Source organism: Nuphar pumila, chromosome 15, assembly GCF_984573655.1.
Source record: "Nuphar pumila chromosome 15, dmNupPumi1.hap1.1, whole genome shotgun sequence".
NCBI lineage: Eukaryota > Viridiplantae > Streptophyta > Magnoliopsida > Nymphaeales > Nymphaeaceae > Nuphar > Nuphar pumila.
The window spans coordinates 8,409,130-8,432,592 of NC_143263.1; the positions used below are offsets into that span (position 1 = coordinate 8,409,130).

General features: G+C 39.3%; 2 protein-coding genes across 2 annotated transcripts; both read right to left on the reverse strand.

The window, feature by feature from the left end:
* Positions 1-4,752: 4,752 nt before the first annotated feature.
* Positions 4,753-9,921, reverse strand: LOC149814377 (uncharacterized). Its single transcript, XM_089988712.1, has 2 exons — positions 9,725-9,921; positions 4,753-5,540 (listed from the first exon to the last, which is right to left on the reverse strand). Exons 1-2 carry the CDS (start codon positions 9,872-9,874, stop codon positions 4,914-4,916), a joined length of 777 nt encoding a protein of 258 aa, XP_089844838.1. The 5' UTR covers positions 9,875-9,921; the 3' UTR covers positions 4,753-4,913.
* Positions 9,922-20,959: 11,038 nt separating this feature from the next.
* Positions 20,960-23,064, reverse strand: LOC149814378 (lycopene beta cyclase, chloroplastic/chromoplastic-like). The gene has a single exon (XM_089989548.1). The coding sequence runs from the start codon at positions 22,697-22,699 to the stop codon at positions 21,176-21,178; it is 1,524 nt and encodes a 507-aa protein (XP_089845674.1). The 5' UTR covers positions 22,700-23,064; the 3' UTR covers positions 20,960-21,175.
* Between the last annotated feature and the right edge of the window lie 399 nt (positions 23,065-23,463).

Sequence of the window (23,463 nt, forward strand, 5' to 3'; positions counted from 1 at the left end):
TTCAGGATGCCTAGCATTTGCACTGATAACAAGAGCTTGGGAAAACTAAGCCCCAAAGGGGGTGGGGTCTTGGGAGCTAGACGGGCAGTCAAGGTTCAATTCCCATGAGTGTCGCCACCTGCGCAAGCCGACGGCCAGCATAGGCCCTGGGAATGGGAATCCTAGTTTCGGAGTTTTACATCACCACCACGACCATGGTAGGTAGGGTGTGGTTTCTTAAGGTTATAAGTAAAAAAAGAAAGAGCTTGGGAAAACTTTTTCAAGTTACATAGATTAGGAGTTTGGAAAAAAGATAAACTTTGGAGTTAGTTTTGGCTTTGAGTTGTTGGGTTTCAGAGTTGAACCGGGGCCATGACGGTGTGGGGACATGCATGTGCGTGCTTTAAATCGGAGAGGTCAAATCAATGCATGTGCGTGCATTAAACCTTGCTTGTGGTCAAACCAATACATGGTCTGGGCTACGATCACTAGGTCAGCACTTGCTTGTGGGGCTACCAAATGAGTGAGCCCGTCCATGGCCGCATCTCAATTGGGAAGGGACCCACGCACATCTCGATCAAGTTAGGTGTAAGTTGGGCTGTAGAATATATATAACCGATGATCTGCCCTCTCTATGCTGCCACCGTACCCTTATAAATACCAACGGTCAACAAAACCTGAATCTTATATATATATATATATATATATATATATATATAGTGATAATTGTGCAACCCTTAGGTGTTTAGCGGACTCCACTGGCTATCTATTGCAACTTTGATGGATGACCAGCACAAATAGCACAAAAAAACTCACAAAAACCTTTTTTTGGCTTTAGCACCGCTAAAGATCTCAGTAAAAACTGAGACCTTTAGCAATGGGCCTTTAGTGACAGATTTCTAACTGTGCTAAAGGTTATAGTTTTCATTAGGACCTTTAGAGGCTGTCAGAAACCGCCGCCAAAGCCAAAAAAGGTGTTAGCGAGTTTTTTGTGTTTTTTTTATGGCCATCCATCGTGCCTGTGATGGATGGCCAATATGGTTGCACAGGTAGTTGTGCACCTACCATGCCACTATATATATTGCTAGAATATTAGAATTAAAATATGAGAACTAAAAGTATGGGCATTTTCAACATTTTTCTTGTAAATCCAACTACGTGGATGTGCTTGGCATGGTGAATTTGCTAGGAACCAACTCTTGGATCATGTATTTTCGATAAAAAAATTCAATTTTTGAATTTATGATGACTATGAGTCATTGATTTTAAAGCCTTAAAAAAATCTCATTTATACATCAAAATCAGATAACTCCGCCTGTGTATAATTGTTTAGTTATACACTGCCGGATAAAGGAGGAGGGTTGTGGTAGGCCTGTGACAGCCAACATAAAAACTTAGTCATACCCTATGAATATGAACCAATATAAGAATTTTGTTGTTGTTGTTGTTGTTGTTGTTATACATCAAAATCAGATGATTCAATAACGGGTTATTTTAAAACCAAACATATAGATCACATCCATACTGTTAGATTCAAGAGAAAAGAACAAAAAAATCATGAAAATTATGGTTCACACCTTAGTTCTCATGTTTTCAGTTATCATGTTGTAGTGATATATATATATATATATATATATATATATATATATATATATATATATATATGACAATTTCTTTCAGATCTTCAGAGATAAACTTGTGTAGGCTCAACGGTTCTAGGATTTGGATCATGGTGAATGGGGTTAGAGATCTCATTGAATGGACTGTCAGTGGGTTCTTGAATTAATTTACTCACAGAAATAAGATTAAATTTGAACTCTAAAACAAAAAGGACATTTTAGAGATTGAATTTTGGTGGTAGTCGGACACTACCCATATGGGTTGCACGCGTAGAAGATCCATTTGGCAATCCAATAGGAAGGAAAATAGTGGACTTTGGAAACATTAAATTTGATAAAGAAATAGTAATATGTTATGTCGGGTCTGTGTTTATGATCCAGTTTTTGGGCGCTATGGAGCAGACAAAGTAGACATCGAGATTACATGTTAGGTTGACCGCAAGTACTGGTTGGGATTACTTAAATTTATCGCAGCTAATATTTGGTCAAGTTGTTCCTGGGTAAGTCATTAGGGGCTTTGGATAGACACTAACTTGTTGTCTTCGAAAGTCACAGAACTTGTGCTAGCCTGACTCCATTGACGGGCATTGGTGGAGGTACCAGATCAATTTGGAAAATCGTGAAGGTGAAAGCATTTGGCCTTTACATTGCCAAGTTTTTCGCAGTGATCACACTTTGAGCAGACACGATTTTGCGAATTTTTATTAGGATCTGCATTGGTTTGAGCATTAGAAACTTTTATGATTGCCACCATCAATTCTTGATTAGTCATGATCCTGAGGTCACATTTTCTTTCTTCTTGCACAAGTAATGCAAACACTTTAGATATATTCGGCAATGGTGTCATCAAGAGCAGTTGGCTCTTTATAGCACTGTAACTCTCATTCAAACTCATTAAAAATTGCACAAGTCTTTCCCGATCTTGTTGTTCATAGATGGCCTTTGTCGTTCTGCATGTACATGACGGAATGGTTATGTATGTGGATATCGTGAAGTATATGTGAACAAGTAAGCTATTTATGAATTTATAGTTTCTAGCATTTCACACATATATTTATACAAATTCGTAAAGTACATGCAAAAAAACAGGATATTTGTGATTGGAGTTTGTCAAATATGTTTATGCAAAATATTTACGTATATGCGAAAAGGTAGGATATTTGCAATTTTGGTGGTTTCAACTGAAAATTTGCAAATAAATTTATGTGAGTTCATGAGATTCAGATAAAAAATGTATGATTCTGGATTTAAGTGTTTGTTTGCACTAGCCAATGGGTGGTACAATTCTATCACAATAAGGCATCAATTCCCAATTGCAAAGGGCAAAAAACTCCTAACGATGTTGAATATTTGAGAGTTTGAATATCGAGAGAAATATAAAAAATTATAAGGTTTTTAGGAAATTGTGTTAAATTATCCGTACAGACGGTCATTTTTCATTATACAACTATACCATTGGGTTTTGAACCTGCAATGTCCCAACACAAGGTGATGTGCACTAGCTGCTCCTACCACACAAGCGAAAAAAAAAAAGTATGGATGGTTTTTGATATATTATAAAGTAATCCTCTTAGGGATAAGATTAACTTTCTGTGAGATTGACTCCCTCACAATAGGTCCGTCCAACAAATTAATCCTAAGAAAGTTCTAACCCACTATTGTTTGCCTTCTGTTTGTACCAATTAGAAAAGCTATGTGCAACTTGATTTCCTAAGCCAACATTAAGTTCAAAAAACATCACCAAACCAGCACCAACACAACAAAGAATAAGGTAAATAAGGAGTAAAACTATCATTAACCACCCCAAAATAGGTTAAAAGATCAGGTGCAATATGATTGCACAAAAAATTGTGCATTAAACACCTGATCACCCTCCATCCTGGGACAGAGCCTGTCAGTTGTGGGACCCAAGAGCTAATTGAGGGTGATGGGGTGCTTAATTTACAATTTTTTGTGCAATCATATTGCACCCGATCCGGATAGGCACGGTAACACCCGTTGCTCACGGAGATTGGCATTGCATGATTTTGTGCAATTACATTGCATCTGATCTTTGTTCTCTAGCTAGGGATGTAAATGGTTCAGATTGGGTTGGATGTGGCCAATAACAAATGCAACTAATAGGATATTAGCTAATTAGATTCAGATTAGGGGCCGGTTTAGATGGATAAAAGGTAATACCGATACCGATTAAATACATGCAATCAGATTCAGATATCCATCAAACTCTAATATCCATCGGATTTGGTCAAAGAATCTTAAACCAAATCCAATTATTAATCAGATTCAGTTTTCTTTACCAAATCTCGCTATTTGGAATCAAATTCGGTTTGGATGTGGGATAACATCTGACACCTTTACATCCCTATTTCCAGCTCCTTGTTACAAATAATCAACCCCAGGCAGCAAGTAGGATCTCAGATCTAGGTGAAGCATTATGAGCATATCAGATCCCAAACTGTATCTAAATTCATGATTTTTTCCTCACAAAATTAAGATTTTGCACTTTCCTGGTTGCTTATTGCTTGGTGATACATGGAGATCAATTGGACTCTAATCAGTAATTAGATTGAAAAAAGATAGTTAGCAATGAACCTATTTCTTTATCTTAAATTTGATGTGTAAAATTCTTTTTTGTCTTCCTGCATTCATAATTTATGTTTAAAATGAGTTTTGATTTTTTCAAAAAAATTATTTTCATATAAACAAAAACTTTGGACGTAACTAGATTAATGCACCACGATTTTTGGTGAAAAAATCATTGTTGAGAGATTCAAGCCTTTCATCACCCTTATGTAATGTAAAGATGTAGACCTCACTAGCTACCACAAACTGATAATTGAGAGCTTACTGGTCTTCAAGAGCTTCAACATTGTATTTTTGAGTTATTACATGGGGAAACCGGGCATCGATCGGATCGGAAAACTTGTCACGGTGCAAAGTCCTACTGAGCTATGATCGCCATGCTCGACAGCATAAAACCCGAAGCTCCTTGCCCACCAGAGAGCCTGCTCCTTCGGCCTTGCGGCAATGGATGCACATACCAGGTAACTTCAATATTGTGTGCTTCCAATCATTTAGCAAGCTCAAGTGGTAGAATAAAACTTGCTGATAATTTGCATTAACAGGGTTCAATAGCCAATGAGATGAGATGCGTGCACTACCTTTTATTTAAATAAGCTATGAAGCATTTGTAGCTCTATGCTGTTACACCAATGAAAATAGCCAGCAACCTAGCTTCAATACAACTCGAAACACAACACACAACATGTCAAGTTCAAACCAAATCAAGGCCTTTTCTTAGCCAGGCTTAACCTACACAACCCTACCAATGCGCAAATGAACGGGATATCGGACCGGTTTGACCTCATTGACTCCCCAACCACTCTCAAAGTCCTTCACCACATCTTCAGTCAAGAGCTCAACCCCCTTCTCGCGTGCGATCTGGTACGCAGACCATGATTGTATGTATGTTAGGTACATTTTCAAATCCATGTGCTTCGTCGCCTCAAACATGAACGGACCGGTGTGCTCCTCCCCCTCGACTGGCTCAAATGGGAATTCTATACTCCGGTACTCGTCGTCAACAATCTTGCGTGCCGGAGCCCAGTAAGGCATGGAGTTCCTATACAGGCACCAGAAAACAGCATCCACAGACTCACTCACACAGGGTTCGGTGTAGCACCACGCAGCAAGCACACCCCCAGGGCGTCTGAGTACATGCTTGACTTGTTGGTAGAAGGTGGGGAGGTCAAACCAGTGCATGGCTTGGGCCACGGTCACGAGGTCAATGCCGGACTCTGGGCCTACCAAGTCAGTGAGCTCCTCCAGGGACATTGAGGGTGGGGTGATTTGGTACCTTACGTTGGGCAGCTTGTGTGCAAAGGCCAATTGTGTGGGGCTAGTGTCTGTGCCCACTACATCCTTGTACAAACCAGCAAGCTTTGACATGTAAAAAAAACATTAATGTTAATGTCATTACAGTAAGTTAATCCATAATATTAAACCCATACAGTTGGCTTAGGGAATTGGTCTGATTCCATTCCGATCCGATATCAGCCTATGCAATTCTGTGTGAATCATTGTCTACCCAAAAAAAGTTTTGAATGATGGCTGCCACATACATTGCCTCTACTTGTAAGTTGATTGTAGGAATGTCAACGGTTCGGATTTGGGGTTGGATGTGGACAATACCAGATCTGACAAATTGGGTGTTTGCTAAACAGATTTGAATTAGAATTCAGGTTCAGATGGTGAAAAGCTCATAAGAAATCTGATTGAGTTTACATGTAATTGGATTCAGATATCCATCAAATCTTGGTATCTTTGGATTCAGTAGCAACAAATCAAAATCATATCCGCATCTGATTATAACTGGATTCTGTTTTGCCTAACCAAGTCTGACAACATGGAGTTAGATTTGTTCAGATATAAGGATAAAATCCGATCCATTGACATCCCTACTTGAGTGTAACATGAACTTAGGAGTGCATTTGACACCCTGGACGCAAGAGGCCAGGACAACTCATCCTGAAGCATTGCATCCATGACAGTTTTGCGTCCCGCCAAAGTAGGGCCCCAAGACGGCTTGCATCCCAATTGAAGGGACACTTACTTTCCATATTTGATGCAGGATGTGGGGCCATGTTTTGGGGGATGCAGTCGTGTACACACCAATGTTGTCAATATTGTATCGGACCTTGAATCGTATTGAGAATGATACGGGTGAATCGGCGGATTTCGATTCAGAGCTCAGTCGAACTGAATCAATCAACTTTTAACCAGAAAATGACACGTGTTGCAAAATGTAGAAATAATATTTAAAAAATATTTTAACCACTTAAAAAAAAAACAAATCAACCCTGTAACCTAGCGATTCGCACGGATGATATTGGTACACATATATATAACAAAAAGCGGGACGATGCTAAGCATTCATCGCACGGTGCAATGGACGCTGCTAAAAGTCCTGCTGAGACCTTTAGCAGTGACTTTTCCAAGACATTTAGCAGCAATTTTTGTCAAAACTCGCCACTAAAGGTGTTTTGGCAAAAACAGGTTGAGCGTCTATCGTGTCGTATGATGGACGCTTAGCATCGTCCTGCTGGTAGTTGTGCACCTAAGGGTTGCCCGAGGATGTGCTTTGGGCGAAGGGTCCTTCCCCCGTTCTCGAGTCCTGGCTTGGTTAATTTTGCACGATAGGATCCAGACCCACAGTAATTTAAAGAAGTGGGGCATTCAACTCTCGAGTTGGTGCGTGCTTTGTCAAGCTGCAGAAGAATCTACGTTTCACTTGTTCTGGTCCTGCCCAATATTTATGGAAATCTTTAGCAGGATCTGGAACTATTTGTTAAGGAGGAGTCCTTTGCACTAGATTTGATCTTGGGGCCGGTTTGTATTAGACGCAGCAAGAGATGGAGGTTCATCTGGCGGACGTGGTTGCTTACTTCTTGGTGGTTTGTTTGGATGGCATGAAACGATGCTCATTTTCGTCATATTCCAGTTAACATTCAAAACCTGGTGCATAAAATCTTGGTAGATGTTTATGCGATCTTGCGTACGCATCTTAGTGATCTTTCACTCCCTCCTGCTGATGCTACCTATCCTTTGTCGCAATCTGGGCAAGCGGCTCCGGCGTGAGCCCATTTTACCTGTCTGATGTTCTTTTCTCTTGTGCTTTCTTTATTTGTTTTGGCTTTTGTTCTTGTTCAGTTCATGGGTTCAACATTTTGTTGATTTTCATGAGTGGTAATGTTGAATTACTTTCGGCTCTCTCTCTCTCTCTCTCTCTCTCTCTCTCTCTCTCTCTATATATATATATATATATATATATATATATATATATATATATAAAGAGAGAAAACTGAACATATTAAGCCTCATTTCTCGTTATGCTCCCATAGGTTTTAAGTGTTTTATGATAGATTTGAACTGTTAGATGTAATTAGCATGCTTGATTCAATAGGAATCAACTTTTGGATCATGTTTTCTCGACGAAAAAACATAATTTTATGAGCCGAAAAGAATTGGTACCTTCATAGCCATTGATTTTGGATCACCGAAAAAACTTGTATACAAGTCAGATTCCAGCGATCCAAAAGGTTGTTTCCACTAAACAAAACCTATAGATCACATATACAGTGTTAGATGTGAGAAAAAATACTTAAAACTATGAATTTTGAAGGGGCCTAACGAGACCTAACAAAAAAGAAGGCCTAAGGAATGCATTATATATATATATATATATATATATATATATATATATATATATATATATATATATATATATATATATATATATATATATATAGAGAGAGAGAGAGAGAGAGAGAGAGAGAGAGAGTTGAACATATTAGGCCTCATTTTTAGTTCTGCCCTCATAGGTTTTAAGTGTTTTATGATAGATCTGAATTCTTAGATGTATTTAGCATGTAGTGAGAATCGACTCTTGGATTATGTTTTTTCAACGAAAAAACATATCATTCTGAGCATGGAAAAACTGGTACCTTCTTAGCCATTGATTTTGGATCACTGAAAAAAACTGTAAAAAGGTCAGATTCTGGCGATCCAAAAACAGGTTTCCACTGAACAAAACCTATAGATCACATCTATGGTGTTAGAAGTGAGAAAAATACTTAAAACTATGATTTTTGAAGAGACTTATTGAAAAAGGGGCCTAAGGAACAAATATATATATATATATATATATATATACACACAACGGCTACTCCGCTCATTTAGTTGGGCAGCTTGTAAAAACTACCAAGTTAACGGGATGTCACGAATTTGAAATCCAAGGACAGCATCCCTTGCCACAAGGTCAAAGCTGGGTATACTATCTGGTGAGTAAAGGAGCCTCAAGGGTTTCAGCAACAAGATGCCAGCCAGGAGCCAAACCAATGGGGGCTGGCCATAAATAGGGATGGCAGTGGACCGAGGGATAACGGGGCCCTGCCCTGCCTCGCCTCATTTGGACCGGGGATGAAGGATACGAAATGGGGATGGAGGTGGGGGTGAATGTTAAAATCAAAACCCGTGCAAGGATGGAGGCGGGGATAGAATTAGACTTCCCCCACCCCTAATTGAACCTAAATCAAATAGTGTCACGAGATTTGCTTGGAGTTTGAACTTGGCTCGTTTAAGTAGAGGAGCTTAATTAATTAAGTCTTAGCTGGAGCTTTGCTCAGTCTTAACTCGGGTTATGTAAATGAACTGAAGCTAAGCCTTAACTCGTTCAAATTACAATTTTATTTGTGTGTGTGTGTGTGTGTTTTACCTTGGCCTAGAAAAAAAAAAGGTATACCTGAATTGGGATTAGCAGCTAATACCCAAAAGAGGTCCAAGAACTGCTACGCTTGCTCATACCTAAGCATCCATCACCCCAAGAGGGCCGCCGCTTGTCTGGTAGGACTCTGTAACATCGCGAGAAATTGCCTGAAAGTTTAAAACGGCAATTTCTCCCAAGATTTTCAAACAGTGACAAATATCGTGATATTTATGGTTTTAGCAGATGTTTATCATGAAAACCCCCGAGATTTTTTTTTTGAATGTGTTTTATTTATATTTTTATATAATAATTATTTTTTATATTTTCTAATTTATTTTTTATTGCCGAGATTTTGCCGAAAAAAAACGAGATTTATGAAAAAATTCAAAATCTCCTGAGTTTTTTACTCCCGAGATTTTGCCGTTTTTAACTTTTGTCACTGTGAGTAGGAGCAGCTTGTGTTGGGACGTTGCAGGTTCAAAACCCAATGGTATATTTGTATAACTGGTAGGGGTCTGCCTAACCCCAGCATCCTCTGATCCTGGGGTGGTTTCTCAGCGTAAATAAAAAAAAATACCCGCATAATTTGAATGTCTTGCCAAAAAAAGAATAGAGAAAATCACGAGAGGTAAAATTCTTCATAAAATCGATGTACAGCTTCAATTTCTTGTGCCCCCAATATCCTTACCTACAAAGAGATCAGTGAGGCGTACCTTTTGGATGCCGTCAATCTCATGATGAACCGCATTCAGGCCCACATTCTTAATTGGGAAGAAGATGAACGGCATCCTAAACGGTAATTGACTAATTGGGAAGGACTGCAATCATTTAGAAAGAGAAATCAGGAGGTGATTCTTACCGGCACGGCTGCCTGACCGTTTCCGGTGCCGACGTCCCAAACGAGGTCGTGGTTCGGCGTCTTAGAAGCGATGAACTGGAAGAGCTCCGGCGGGTACCCCGGCCGCGTCTCTGCATACAGACCCGCTTGCTTGATGAACAGTTCTGCCATTCCCCCCCCCCCCCCCCCCCTCTCTCTCTCTCAGAGCAGACTCAGCCAACGAGGAATCTGTTTTTTGACCTAAATGGGGGGAAGGGTCAAAGAAAGGGAAATGGCGTGTAAAACTTGGCCACCCCCATCCGATTAATTTTTGGAAACGGATTCGCTTTTAGATTTCATATCCGAATTCAGCAGATGTCTGATTCCGATGGATATCCAGATCCAATTACATGTATTTAATCGGAATCGGCATTGATCATTTCACACATTTCAAACCGAATCCGATTCTGAGTAGCCAATATTTGGTTAGTGGGATCTGATATTAGCTACATTTAACCCGAATCCGAAACCGTTTACATCCTTACAGTTTCAATTTGTGGGACCCACAAGAAAATCGATACAATACCTGAATCGGCTATTTTTGAACAAATGTAAAAATTAACTTAAAATCAAAATTTTAATATTATTTTAATGATTTTAAAATGTGTCGCATTCTTATTGACAAGTAATAATTTTTAATTATTTTTGAGCTGATTTAGAACCATACACTTGAGTATCAAATCGGCAGATACAACTGAATTGTTGGCCAAACGATATAGGTGTATCAATCCCCTTCTCCCACCCAATGACTCTCTCTCTCTCTCTTCTCTCTCCCTTCTTGGTGGTTTGTTTGGATGACGCGAAACGATGCTCATTTTCCTCATATTCCAGTTAACATTCAAAACGTGGTGCATAAAATCTTGGTAGATGTTTATGCGATCTTGCGTATGCATCTTAGTGATCTTTCACTCCCTTCTGATGATGCTACCTATCCTTTGTCGCAATCTGGGCAAGTGGCTCCGGCGTGAGCCCATTTTATATGTCTGATGTTCTTTTCTCTTGTGCTTTCTTTTTTTGTTTTGGCTTTTGTTCTTGTTCAGTTCATGGGTTCAACATTTTGTTGATCTTCATGAGTGGTTATGTTGAATTACTTTCGTCTCTCTCTCTCTCCCCAATTGAAAGGGTTTGCTAGGGTTGGTAAACAAGTTGAGCTTGAACTGTTTGAGCTTGGCTCGTTAAGGCTACACCCCTTGCTCTTTCAGAGCCAACAACGAGCTGACTCATCTTTTAAAATACATGTTTAGATGATAGCTTGGCTCGCTGAGCTCAATTTCTGAGCCGAGCCAAGCCAAGCCAAATGGCAAACAGTTCATCTTGTTTCCCAGCGCTAGTGTTTGTGCCCACCCTAGTTCAGATTCCTAGCTCCACCCCTAGATGCACAGGATCCCTATCTTCACACCCCCTCTTTGAGATTTCATTGGTCAAATCAGACTCTACAAACGTGATCTATATGTAAACCTCAAAATCTCAGGACTTTTTGGTCATATTGGAGACTTGCCGTGGTGGAAAGTCCTACCAAACTATAGTGGCCATGCCGGACAGCTTAAAACCCCAAAGCACCTTGCCCACCAGAGAGCCTGCTACTTCTGCCTTGTGGTAATGGATGCACATCCCAGTTAATTAGTTCAATGTTGTATGCCTCCCTAGTGAGAGTAAGGATTGGGTGCAGTATGATTGCACAAAAATTTGTCCGTTAAGCACCTGATCGGCCTCCATCAAGTCTTGGGTCTCACATCTGACAGGCCCTGTCTGCAGGATGGAGGGTGATCAGGTGCTTAATGTACAGATATTTGTGCAATCATATTGCACTTGATCTTTTCACCTCAAGTGAGAACACCTTGGATGTCATCCATCATAAGGTGGTTATCACTAGAAACCCAATAAAAATAGTGCTCCCCACCTTCACCTATCGTTTAGAAATGAATGGCTGAAATTTGTTCTAAGAGTTAAACATGTTAGAGGTTGCAGGTGTCATTCATCTTCACTATGGATCGTGTTACAAGCAAAAAAAAAATTAACTTAAGCTTGCACGGCCTAAACTCTCTGACATAGACTTAGCAGCCCTTTTGCAGCCAACACGGAAGGACACACCGAAGCTTCCCCAAAGAGGGGTTTTTCCTCTTTTTCTATTAACGGGAACCCACAATTACACTTAGCCAAATACAAGCCGTTCTCCCCTTTTCAAAGAGACGGCGCCTCTTTAAAAAGCCCGTCCTTTGCTTTACCAAAGGGTCGAATACATTATGTGGGTGCTACACTTGGAGCCCACTTGCCCCCAACGCTGCAGCAGTTAAGCCTGAAGCCGCACGCTTCAGGGGCGAGGCCTCCGCATGCCCCGCCACCTGACGTCTAACTGCCACCCATCTTGTGGTTCCGCACGAAGTCTTTTGCAATCGTTTGCACGCCTGATCGTTTCGCCCACAACACCCTTGTCGCACTCCTGTCAGTACTGCCCATCATGCCTTTATCACACACCTCCTTCAATTTCTTCCCGCCCGAAGTGGCGCACTTTAGGGGGAGAGGCTTTAGCATGTTGCCTCAACTGACTTGCTTTCGCCGCATGAGTCTAACCGTTCCCGCCCTCCGACTCCACCGGAGGCGTGGCCGATGAACCACTCGGCCACATGTTTGTCACGCTCGAGCGTGACTTGGCACCTTTTCCTGCAGCATCTTCTGCCAAATGGAGCCAACTGCTCCTGCATGTTCCGCCTCCTCCGAAACGTGCTTTGTTGTAACCATCTTCATATGGTTTTCAACTATTTCAAAACTTGGGTCTCACAGGCCTCCCCCACCCACCGAGTTCGACGTCCCTGTCAAGCCAGCTAAGTAGGAATTAATTAACTCTTCAAATTGCCAAAGAGTAGTGTCGCATTCCCAACTATTCTCAATCTCGGGCAAACCTTTCCACTTGACTAAGAACTCGTGAAACTGCACTTTCTTGCCATGACCCTTCCACCTGTGGCTAAGGATTTGGTCTACTTGTCGATTGAACTGCACACTTACGTTTGGTGGAGCTCGGTTGGACACTCCTCGTGCCGGCTTTTCACCGTCATCATGATAAGGCTTCAAAAAGCTAACATGAAAAACTGAATGTGACTTAATCCTTGAAGGCAACTCCAGCCTATAAGACATAGTGCTGATTCCGGTTAACATTCATAATCTGGTGCATAAAATCTTGATGGATGTTTATGTGATCCTACGTATGCATCTTAGTGATCTCCCGCGCCCTCTTGCTGACGCTCCCCCGCTTTTGCCGCCCTTTGGGCCAGCGGCTCCTGTGTTAGCCCATTTTGTTTGTCTGATGTTTTTCTCTTCAGCGTTCTTTTAATTGTTTTGGCTTTTGCTCTTGTTCAGTTCATGGGTTCAACATTTTGTTGATCTTCTTGAGTGGTAATGTTCTCTCTCTCTCTCAAATATGACGCCCCAAACCCTCGGCTAAGTCGCTCTTTCACTCTCTCTCTCGCAGCACCGAAAACCCAGTCGCCACCAAGCCCGACGCAACTAGACCCCCATCTCTCTCGCTCTTTCCCTCTCTCTCTCAACCCCCATCTCTCTCGCTCTTTCCCTCTCTTGCTCATCGCCTGATGCAACTCAGACCTCCATCTCTCTCGTTATTTCCCTCTCTTTGCTCATCGCCTGATGCTACCAAATAGTTACATATTTGTTTTGAGCAGAATTCTAATGTTTTCAACTTTAAAACAATATAATTTTTCGATAAATAAGCTTGAGCTTAGCTCAATCGCTCTAGCACTGCAAGAAAAATAGTCAGACACCTGTGGGTCCGAAACCCTGTTGAGAATGTATTTCTTGTTTCATTAAATGACATTTTAGAAGACAAATTTTCATCATATACTCCTTAAGAATTTGAGATTTTTAACTTTCACGATTGTATTGCTTTTGTATCCCAGTAATTTCGCGCTCCAAGTTCTATGTATTAGGACTATCATTTAGTGAGTATCTAAACTAAGAAATCCTTGTAACTAAAGGATCTTTGCAAGAGCTTGACATGGCTTAAAATTTTGACTTGGAATATTAGGTTGCTCTTTCGTTCATGTCCTCTTACTTTTCTGGAGGTTAGTTTTGGAGTTTACTTACAATTGAATTTTGTTAAGTCAGATCTTAGAATTGAAACAAGAGATGAAAGAGAGATGCTATGCAGCTGTTACTGTAAATACTGCTTCTATGGTTAGGGGCTTGCATCATTTATCCTTTATTTAGGTCAAACAAACCTTATTGGAATACACATGTAATATGTTAACTTTAATTATCTTTCGGAGTTGAAGCAGTACAAGCTTGTGTGATTGAACTTTCTTGTTTGCTGCTGATCTTAAGATTGCTTGTACATGCTTTCAAATCTAACGCTTGGCTTTACATCTAAGGTGACAATATTTAATTTTATTTTATTAGCAATACTAGTAAACATGTCTTCATGTATTCATCTAGTCCTATCCTTTGTCACAGTGCATATCCATCATAACATCACTTAGCTATTTATTGCCATATATGAAGTTTTAAGAAGCCTAGCAATTGCTTATATTGTCATTCTTTTATCACTTATTCCATCTATGCTTGGAAACATATCGTTTCCTCAATTTAACTGTACACAAACACTTGTCGTTGTGGTTGGACCAAACAAGTGAAATGCTTGTTTCGAAATTACAGCAGATAGAGGTCATTACTTGTTTGGAAGCCTGTTGTGAGTGCATTTTATATAGACATATGCCCATGTACTTATTGCTGCCCATATAAATTTTGCCAAGCTTGTTTCACCTTCTGGACACGAGAGATCCTATTCACTATTACTAATTTTTGAATTGCAGATTTGTTGGAGAGGATGGACCAGCACACGAGATTTATTTGAGGTCTCAGCATCAAATAATAAGGTGGTCATTTAAGGGTGATATGAATTGGAGGGTGAAGGACTCAGAAAACCCTGCAGCTCAAAAATATTGTACCACTTGCGTAAATAAGAAAAGTTAGCAACTGAACTCTAATGCAATGTGTATGAGAAGATGAAATTATACAAACATGGTTGCACAATAAATTTATGGCGTTTTGACACTCAATTTATACGTGTTTTTGTAGACTGGAAGTATGGAACCTTCCGAGCATTTTCAGTCCCTTACTGTATCGTGAGAGAGAGAACACTATATCGTCAGATGCGTCTAGGGCATCCATTTCATTTTTTTTGCTGTTTTGACCTTAAGCAGTGGTCATGACCACCACTAAAGATCTGGGTGGAAAATGACCATTTAGCAGTGGTTGCTTTTTATAAAAAACAATGTTTTCACCGATAATCTTGCACAATCAGGCAGAAAAAACATCTGATATCATCAAACAAATTGAGTGTTTGATGATACAGGTTTGTACACACACACACACACACACACACACACACACACACACGAAAACCTACAAAATGGGCACAGTACTAAATCAAACATGCTATTGGATTTTCAGTGTTTTTTTTGCGAAATTCTAACCTCATAGATGTGTTCAGCATGATTGATTTACTAAAAATCAACACTTGGATCATGCATTTTGAATGAAAAAATGGTATTTGGAGCCTAAAAAAATTATGAAAATTGCAATCCGTTGATTTTTTAAACCTTATAAAAACCTATCCATGCATAAGAATCAAATGCTTATTCCTATAAAAACAAGCATACAAATCACATCTGTACAATCAAAATTTCAAAAAAACACCCAAAATTCAATAGCTTCATTTAACACCGTGCCCATTTTGTAAGTTTCTATTTCCTTTATATATATATATATATATATATATATATATATATATATATATATATATATATATAATGGGCAACATTTGTTCATGGCAACTTGGTTGTCCGAATGAGCTGAAAATCAGTCATTGGATCTGAATCAAACCTTATACATAGATTCAGCATGGTCCAAATGCTAGGGATGGGATCTGGGATAATGTTTTTCTTATGAGCAGAGAAATATCACACATTGTATGCCACTGATTTTTCAAGGCTCATAAAATAGTGTCTACTTAACAAGCCTATACAAGTCTAGCCAAGCCGAATACCAGTTGTTCAAGTTCAACAAGCAAGTTGGTAAGAGTGACCTGGGCATGGTTTTCCATTGAGCCTGGCTGTCCAACTTGAGCCACAACCTAATGATATCTTTCCACCCACCACCACGGGGATTGCCCGTGTGGCCAGCGGAGTGGTTGTGAGGGTGTTGAGATGACAGATCAAACCCCACTCGCACAGGTGTGCCCATAGCTTTCAGAGGTGGGCCACTTTAGGCAGGGTGGTCATCGGGCCCCACCCAAGGTTTTCCTCACTTCGGCAAGGGCTCCTTGTCATCAACAACAAACAACAACAACAACTACGCCTTCATCCCAAAACAATTGGGGTCGGCGATATGAACCAACAAAGAAAATCATTATGGGTCTTCCACATGAATCTTTCTCCTCCATTCATTTCTATCCAATGCCATGTCCTTGGTGAGGTTCAAAGCATTCATATCCTTTCTTATCACCTCCATCCATGTCTTCCTAGGCCTACCCCAACCTCTTTTAACTAATATATTTTCCCATTTCTCCATCCTTCTAACTGGAGCATCATTAGGCCTTCGTCGAATATGTCCAAACCACCGTAAACGATTCTCTCATCTTATTTTCAATGGGTGCAACGCCTACCTTCTTACGTATCTCCTCGTTCCGAATCTTATCTTTTATTGTATTTCCACACATCCATCTCAGCATACGCATCTCAGCTACACTCATTTTTTGAATATGATGTCTCTTGGCAGCCCAACATTCCGTACTATATAGTAAAGCGGGCCTAATAGTCGTCCTATAAAACTTTCCCTTCAACCGCAATGGCATTCTACGATCGCACAACACTCCAGTTGCATATCTACCCACTCCAGCTTGCTTGGGAAATCTTGGGTAGAGTAAGGGCCTTCAAGCAATTTCATAAATCTCGGTATTGTGATCTTCTTGGAGAGGTAAATTTTTATGAGAAACTAGATTTTTTTTAGAAAATCTTGGGAATATACAAGCAAAAACTAAAATATCAAAATATATAAAAACCAGATAGATATATGTGTGATCATGTCAGTGTTTAATTGAACACCTTCTAGTGCCAATTCTTCCTAAAGTGGTTTATACATAAAAAACTATACATAAGACATCACGCCATCATAAGCAATCACAGTAGAATAATTCGATACAGGAAAGTAAATGGTGAAAAATAGCTATAGATGGTTATAGAAACGACTCAAAGGCATTTTAATTCCTTCATTAATATGTCCAGTTAATGCATGCTTAACAGATGAAATTATGAAAACAAATTGACCATTACTGAAAAAGCTGAAGGATTTTAGGCCACTTCTAATCATTTGATCCCTCCCGCATACACGGCAATGACATTTACCTGTTAGACGTGTTAATCAATGCTGATTTTTACAAAAATAGAGAATTTATTTACATAGCTTTTAGATATGGGAAATTAAAATAGATAGTGTCCAGTTGATCTAAGAAAAAAAACTAAGAAATCAGTATATACAAATCTTCAAGTGTATCTCAAGAGGAATCTGTTGTCTCCATAAGACTTTTGCTAATCACCAACTATGATTTTCAAATGCATCTAGAACATGTAACTAAAGAAATGAATAGTGCTATTACCCAGAATCAAGAGAAAGAACAGGCTCTCAAGCTTTTCATATTAATGCAGAGACAATGCTTCCTAGTGAGTTTACACTTAGTATACTGTCCATGTGATGCAAAGATGGTATATGTAGAGTGCAGACGGTTGCATGCTTATGTGATCAGAACTGCAATTGATTCAAATGAAAATTGTGAGTACTATATTGACTGATGTATATGGAAAATACAACTTGTATCTTGTATTGGATGGTATGCCTGACCAAAGCAATGTTACTTGGAGTTCAATGATAACTACACGTGCATAATGATCTGAATGAGGCTGTAATATTGTTCGCCATAGCTCAAAAGCTAGGGCTGCTACCAAAATTATGCTCTCAGCTGCTTTTAGTGCATGTTGAAAACTTAGCTGCTCTAATTGACGGCAACCAGATCCACTCAATGATTCTTGGAAGGGTTATACATACACTCTTTATAGGGGCTTCACCATGTGAGCTAAATGTGGAAGCATGGAAAAAGCTTACTGTGTATTTTCAAGAATTACTATTTCAGGAATAAAAAAATCAAGCATTGCCAAAAAGAACATTGTTGTATGGATGCATGATTTATGGCTTCAAACAACATGCTCATTGCAGAGAGACCATGACTTTTGAAAAGATTCAACAGAGGATTGCTGCTTGTGGACATGAGGGATTAAGCGAATAAGGTTTACTATTAATTAATGGCCAAAGACTGCTTTGTAGAACCAAATATGCATCACTGTGCCTGCATGGTCCGTCTGCTTGGCAAGGGAGACATGATCTATGATGATGAAAAAGATGCCACTGTCCCACAGCATCAACATGGGCTCATGTAGGGCCACGTGAGCATCTAGGTTGCAGAAATTGTTACACAGCATCCCTTGAATTAGAACTATTGAATGCTAGGAGCCATGTTTTGCTATCAAATATTTGTTCTGCCAGTGGAAGCTGGCTTGATGTTGCTAAAGCATGAAAACAACTAGATTCAAGATATCAGAGCAAACATGGAGCTGGTCACCTCACAATTTGACTCAGAAACTTTTCTTTGCTATACAAATCAACCAAACATATGAAATAAAGCATAATAGAAGTAAAAGTGACTATAAACAATGTTACCTAGACTCCCTGCTCAAGCCACTGGTCATCTCTAGCTTGTTGATTAGTACGGTATTTTGTCTCATTGGAAGATGTTTCCTTCACCTAGTTTTGCCACTAAAACAGAATTTTGAGGAAGGATTTACAAAGTGGTATCATGCCATACCTTGTCAAAATCTTCATCATACTGAACAAAAAATGGCTGCTTTGATGGTGAAATCTTCATCATAAATTGAATGGCCATGACAGAATCATGATGTAAGTAAATCCCCAATCACCATCTTGCAGCCAGTTATTTATCATATTTATAATTCATAATTTTCCATGATTTCCTAGAACTGCTAAAATGAAACAAAATAGAGACAGTCCAAGAGGACAAGAGACCCAGGATCAAGGTAGAAAGGAAAATTACAGGTCTATTCCCATAAAATGTGACAAGTACCTTAATGAGTTAACACCATACCAAATTCCTTTCATTGTGAATACCTCCTATGAATTACTAACAAGCAACAATGAAATACTCCAATCATGTTACATTATTAATGCAATGAGAGATTCAATAACCATGCCCATTCAGATAATATCTAAATCATTTACTTCCATATAAAATGCATGCTAAAGGAAAAAATTTACAATAACTAGTTAAATTTAGTAACAAACATATGATTGTAACTATGGATGAAGTGTGTAATTCAATGTAACATGTAAAAAATCATGAAATTACATAATATTGAGCATACACCAAAACTTGGGGCACACCATCCGATTACTCTATATACATACATCATACCTGCCCCTGTTTCGTTAGGTCACTATTAGAGCCCTCCAAAAATCATAGTTTTTAGATGTTTTATACTTGATCTTAACTGTTGGATGTGTTTATGATTGTTGTTGAATGGAGAACATGTAATTGATTAAACAACTTTATGCTCATATGTATATTTTAAAGAAATAAAAAAAACATCGATTGACATTGTACTAAAATTTCATGATATGTTCACATTTTTACATAAAATATTATATATATATATATGCATGACTCGCCCATGACTCGGTCGAGTCTCATGACTCAGTCGAGTTTTGTTAAAGTCGGGTCACACCTAGTTTTTGACCTGGTGACTGGGCAATCCGGGCCGAGTCAACCGAGTTACCGGGTCAACTCGACGAGTTTTAAACCATGATTTGGAGGGTCGTAATGGTGATGTAAAGAAAAAGAGGATAATGAACCTCGTTCTCATATATATGGGTTAATCTAACATTAAATTAGTTGTGTTTAACATTAGATGGATTCAACCTTGTTAAAATGACTAAAAAACTATTCAAAGAATGGTATTTTTTAAAATGCATGCTTACTTTATAGGCATTATAGGTCTTTTGAACTTGGAGAAAATTGAAAAGTCAAACACCTTTTTCAAAAAAGTAACTTTATGAATCTATCAAAGTTACCTTATTGACCTCAAAAAGTAGTCATGTATTTTTAAAAATGTTTTTTTTAAGGGTATTTTAATTATTTTAATAAGGTTGAATCCATCTAATGTTAAACACAAGTAGTTTAATGTTAAATTAACTTTATATATATAACTGAAAAAACAGATTTTATATGTGTGTGTCAAAAACACATGCATACATGTAAACAACAACAAAAAACTATAAAAGATTAAAAGGGAGAAAAAAGAAAAAAAAGAAGAAGAAGAGAGTAGAGGGGTGAGATGAGGAAGAAGAAAAAATAAGAAGGGGAAAAAAGAAAAAGAAAAGGAGAAAAAGCAAGAAGAGGAAGAGGAAGAAAAAGAGAAGCCGGAGGGGTGAAAGGAAGAAGAAGAAGAAAGAAAAAGAAGGTAAAAAAAGCAAAAAGAGAGAACAAAAAAAAGAAAGCTTTGGGGACAGGAGAAAGAAGAAGAAAAAGAAAGAAAAGGAGATAAAAAAATTAAAAAAAATAGCAACCATGTCCCTGCAGCCTAAGTGGGGATAGCCTAGATCGAAAAACAAGGTCCTACCGCCTACATCCATAAGCCTAGGTGGTGGCCCTGCGCCTAGCCCGCCTAGGCACAGCTTTTGACAACTATGTCAGTCGATACCTGAATTTGGTTAAGCATGCCATCCTTTTTATAATTCAGATTAAACATATCATTTAATCACCATGGCCAAGAGATATTTAAATACTTTATTTCCATATAAAATGCAGATAACCAATGATTGGGATACTAGAATTACCATCCTAGATTAGGATTATGCCATCTAGAGACCAGTTATGTTTTTTGTTTGCAACTCTAACTCATTCTCTCTCTAACTAATAGATCCATCCAAAAAGAATTAGATTAACTTGCAAAGTCACTGCAATCATGAAGCAAAAAATGGTTATGTGACTTTAAATCATATAAACTGACATCATTGTTGCAATTCCCTGATACAAATCTGGCAAGGAATAGCGTCCAAAAGCCTTGTTGTAACCAATGAAAAGTAGTCAAAAACTAAAAACTTCATCTGATAACAGGAACACATAGGCTTACAACAATTCTTGTATACAGAGTGACACATTCCAAGATAAGAAAGAGAGACAATTTTATTCTTTGGTTCACAACCCAGAAGGCGTGTGAATTGCACCAGATGATGAAGGTGCTGAAGAAAGACATTTCAGACAAATACATAGCCATTATTTAAACATAGGGTCAATGAATCTTATTCATTGAAGTCACTATCTTGTAACAAGTTATTTATCATACTTATCAAAGGGAGAGTACCCTTTGCCATGATCTCTAGCCTGGAACTATTGGAAGCATGTGAAAACAGTGAGAGGCTAAAAAACAAAAGCTCAGGAAGAAACAACCTGGAAGATAAGAAGCCATGCCAATAGTGTGGCTCAAGATCAAAAAATGCATTGAAAAACCTTCTAGTCCCTTGCAAATCGAGCTTCAGCAAAACATCCATACCAAAGCAAAAGAACTCTCTTTGCCTTCTCCTTTCTATTGGCCATAAGTCCTTCCATATTTTAGCAGACAATTCATCTCCAGAAGCTCCTTGCAAATAATCAAGATAACGAACAATAGAACTCGCAATAATGGGAGCAGCTGCGAGCGTTCTTGCTACCATGTAACCAGTTGATGGGTGCACCATACCTGCTGTCCCACCTATTCCAACAACTCTTTGAGGAAGAACAGGTAACGGCCCTCCCATGGGAATAACACACCTCTCATCCTCTTCTATGCTCTTCACCCTTATACCCAAATGCTTCAACCTAGCTTCCATTCTTTCATGTATATCTTCCATTGCAAGACCTGGTCTGGCAACCAGAGAAGTCTCCTCCAAGAATATCCTATTAGAAGAGAATGGCATTGCATACAGAAACGTTGGGATTCTAGAATTCTTCTCTTTCAAGACCGGATTGCCCTTAAGATGTGAATCCCTCCAATCCATGAAAACCATCTTATTCACATCAAACGGATGTTCTTCGACCTCTGCCAAAACTCCATAAGCCACTTGATACCCAGGGTTATAAGGCTTATCATATTGAACCAGACACCTCGAGAACCCGGTGGCATCAAGTACAACCTTCGCTTGGATCGTAACGCCATCGTTACAAATAAGCAAAGATGTAGAATCCTCATGAATCACCTTAATAACCTTGGCTTGGTAGAATTGGACCCCATTCAGTATACATTTCTGCATCATCTTTGATTTTAACAGCTTCCTATTGACCCTACCATAAGGCCTATCCAAATCCTTCTTGGTTTGATCGTCAACGTACATGACAGCACCTACCCAGGTAGTATCAAGGCAGTCAAGAAGGTCCATGGCCTCAAACTCATCAACCCACACACCATAGTTGTTAGGCCAAATCAATCTGGGGGATGGGTCAATTGAGCAAACAGAAAGGCCTGCCTCTGAGACCTGCTGAGCTACAGCAAGGCCAGCTGGGCCACCACCAACAACCACCAAATCCATCACAACAGTCTTCTTAGACGGGTCATACAAGGGAAGCTCAAACTCCAAATTCTCCTTCTTGGCATCCGGGACAAGGTCTAGGAGGGCAGTTTTAGCCCTACAAACACCAATCTTTCTTTGAAAATTCTGATGGTACCCCCTAGACCCAAATCTACAACCAGGGGATTGAGCCTTGTATGAGCAGTGAGCATGTTTTTCAGAGGCCCCATGAAAGGTGCCCAACAATTCAAGCCTGCTGTGAGTTCTCAAGAGAGTACCCATCAAAAATCTCAAGTGGGTATTCTATATCTGCTTATTCCCAGACTTGGTTGAATCGGAAAAATAATAAAACAAGCAAAACTCCCAGAATTGAAAGGAGAACTTCACTAAAACATGTAAACCAAGGATTGCTGATACTGAAGATGGAAAACTGGTCTTACTCAAGTTAACAGACGCTTTGAGTCGATGACACCATATGAAGAAGTAGGCTTTGGATGGTCTTTGTTTCTTTCCTGAGGAGAGTGAAGCAGAATCTGCCACAAATTGGTAAAAAAGAGGTGGAGCAACGCACAGTGAGGTTTTTCGCAGGACCCCAATTACGGGTTACGTTGAAGAAGGGCAGCCGTCCGTTGGATTGCCCTTTCTTCTCCTCGGTTTGGATTGGAAAGATACCACCCTCACAAAACAAGCCAATTTATAAAAGAGTTGAGAGTGAGTTGACACCATGAGCAAAGCCTCACCTAGTGCCCTATGGGGGTGAAGAGCCTATCTGCAGGTTGGCAGGTCAGCTCAGCTCGAACTTGGTCCTAATGTGAGTCCCACATGGCCGGAAAAAAGACACGGGATTCACTACGAACGGCTCTTATGATTTGGTGGATCACATGAGATTCACTTTCTAATACACTTTAGAAAGCTAAAACGAATCTACCCAAAAGCAACCATACAAAACTTTTTGGCATAGAATCTTAAAAATAAGTTTCATAGAAAGTTGGTACAGAACTGAAAGTAAATTTGGTATTTTCACTTTTCAAAAACACAACCAAGCT

Bases quoted from the DNA above. Each gene is read 5' to 3' on its own strand.
- LOC149814377 (XM_089988712.1), bottom strand. From the start codon at position 9,874: ATGGCAGAACTGTTCATCAAGCAAGCGGGTCTGTATGCAGAGACGCGG. The intron at 5,541-9,724 runs GTAAGAATCACC...TACATGTCAAAG, and splicing joins ACGGTCAGGCAGCCGTGCCG to CTTGCTGGTTTGTACAAGGA.
- LOC149814378 (XM_089989548.1), bottom strand. From the start codon at position 22,699: ATGGGTACTCTCTTGAGAACTCACAGCAGGCTTGAATTGTTGGGCACC.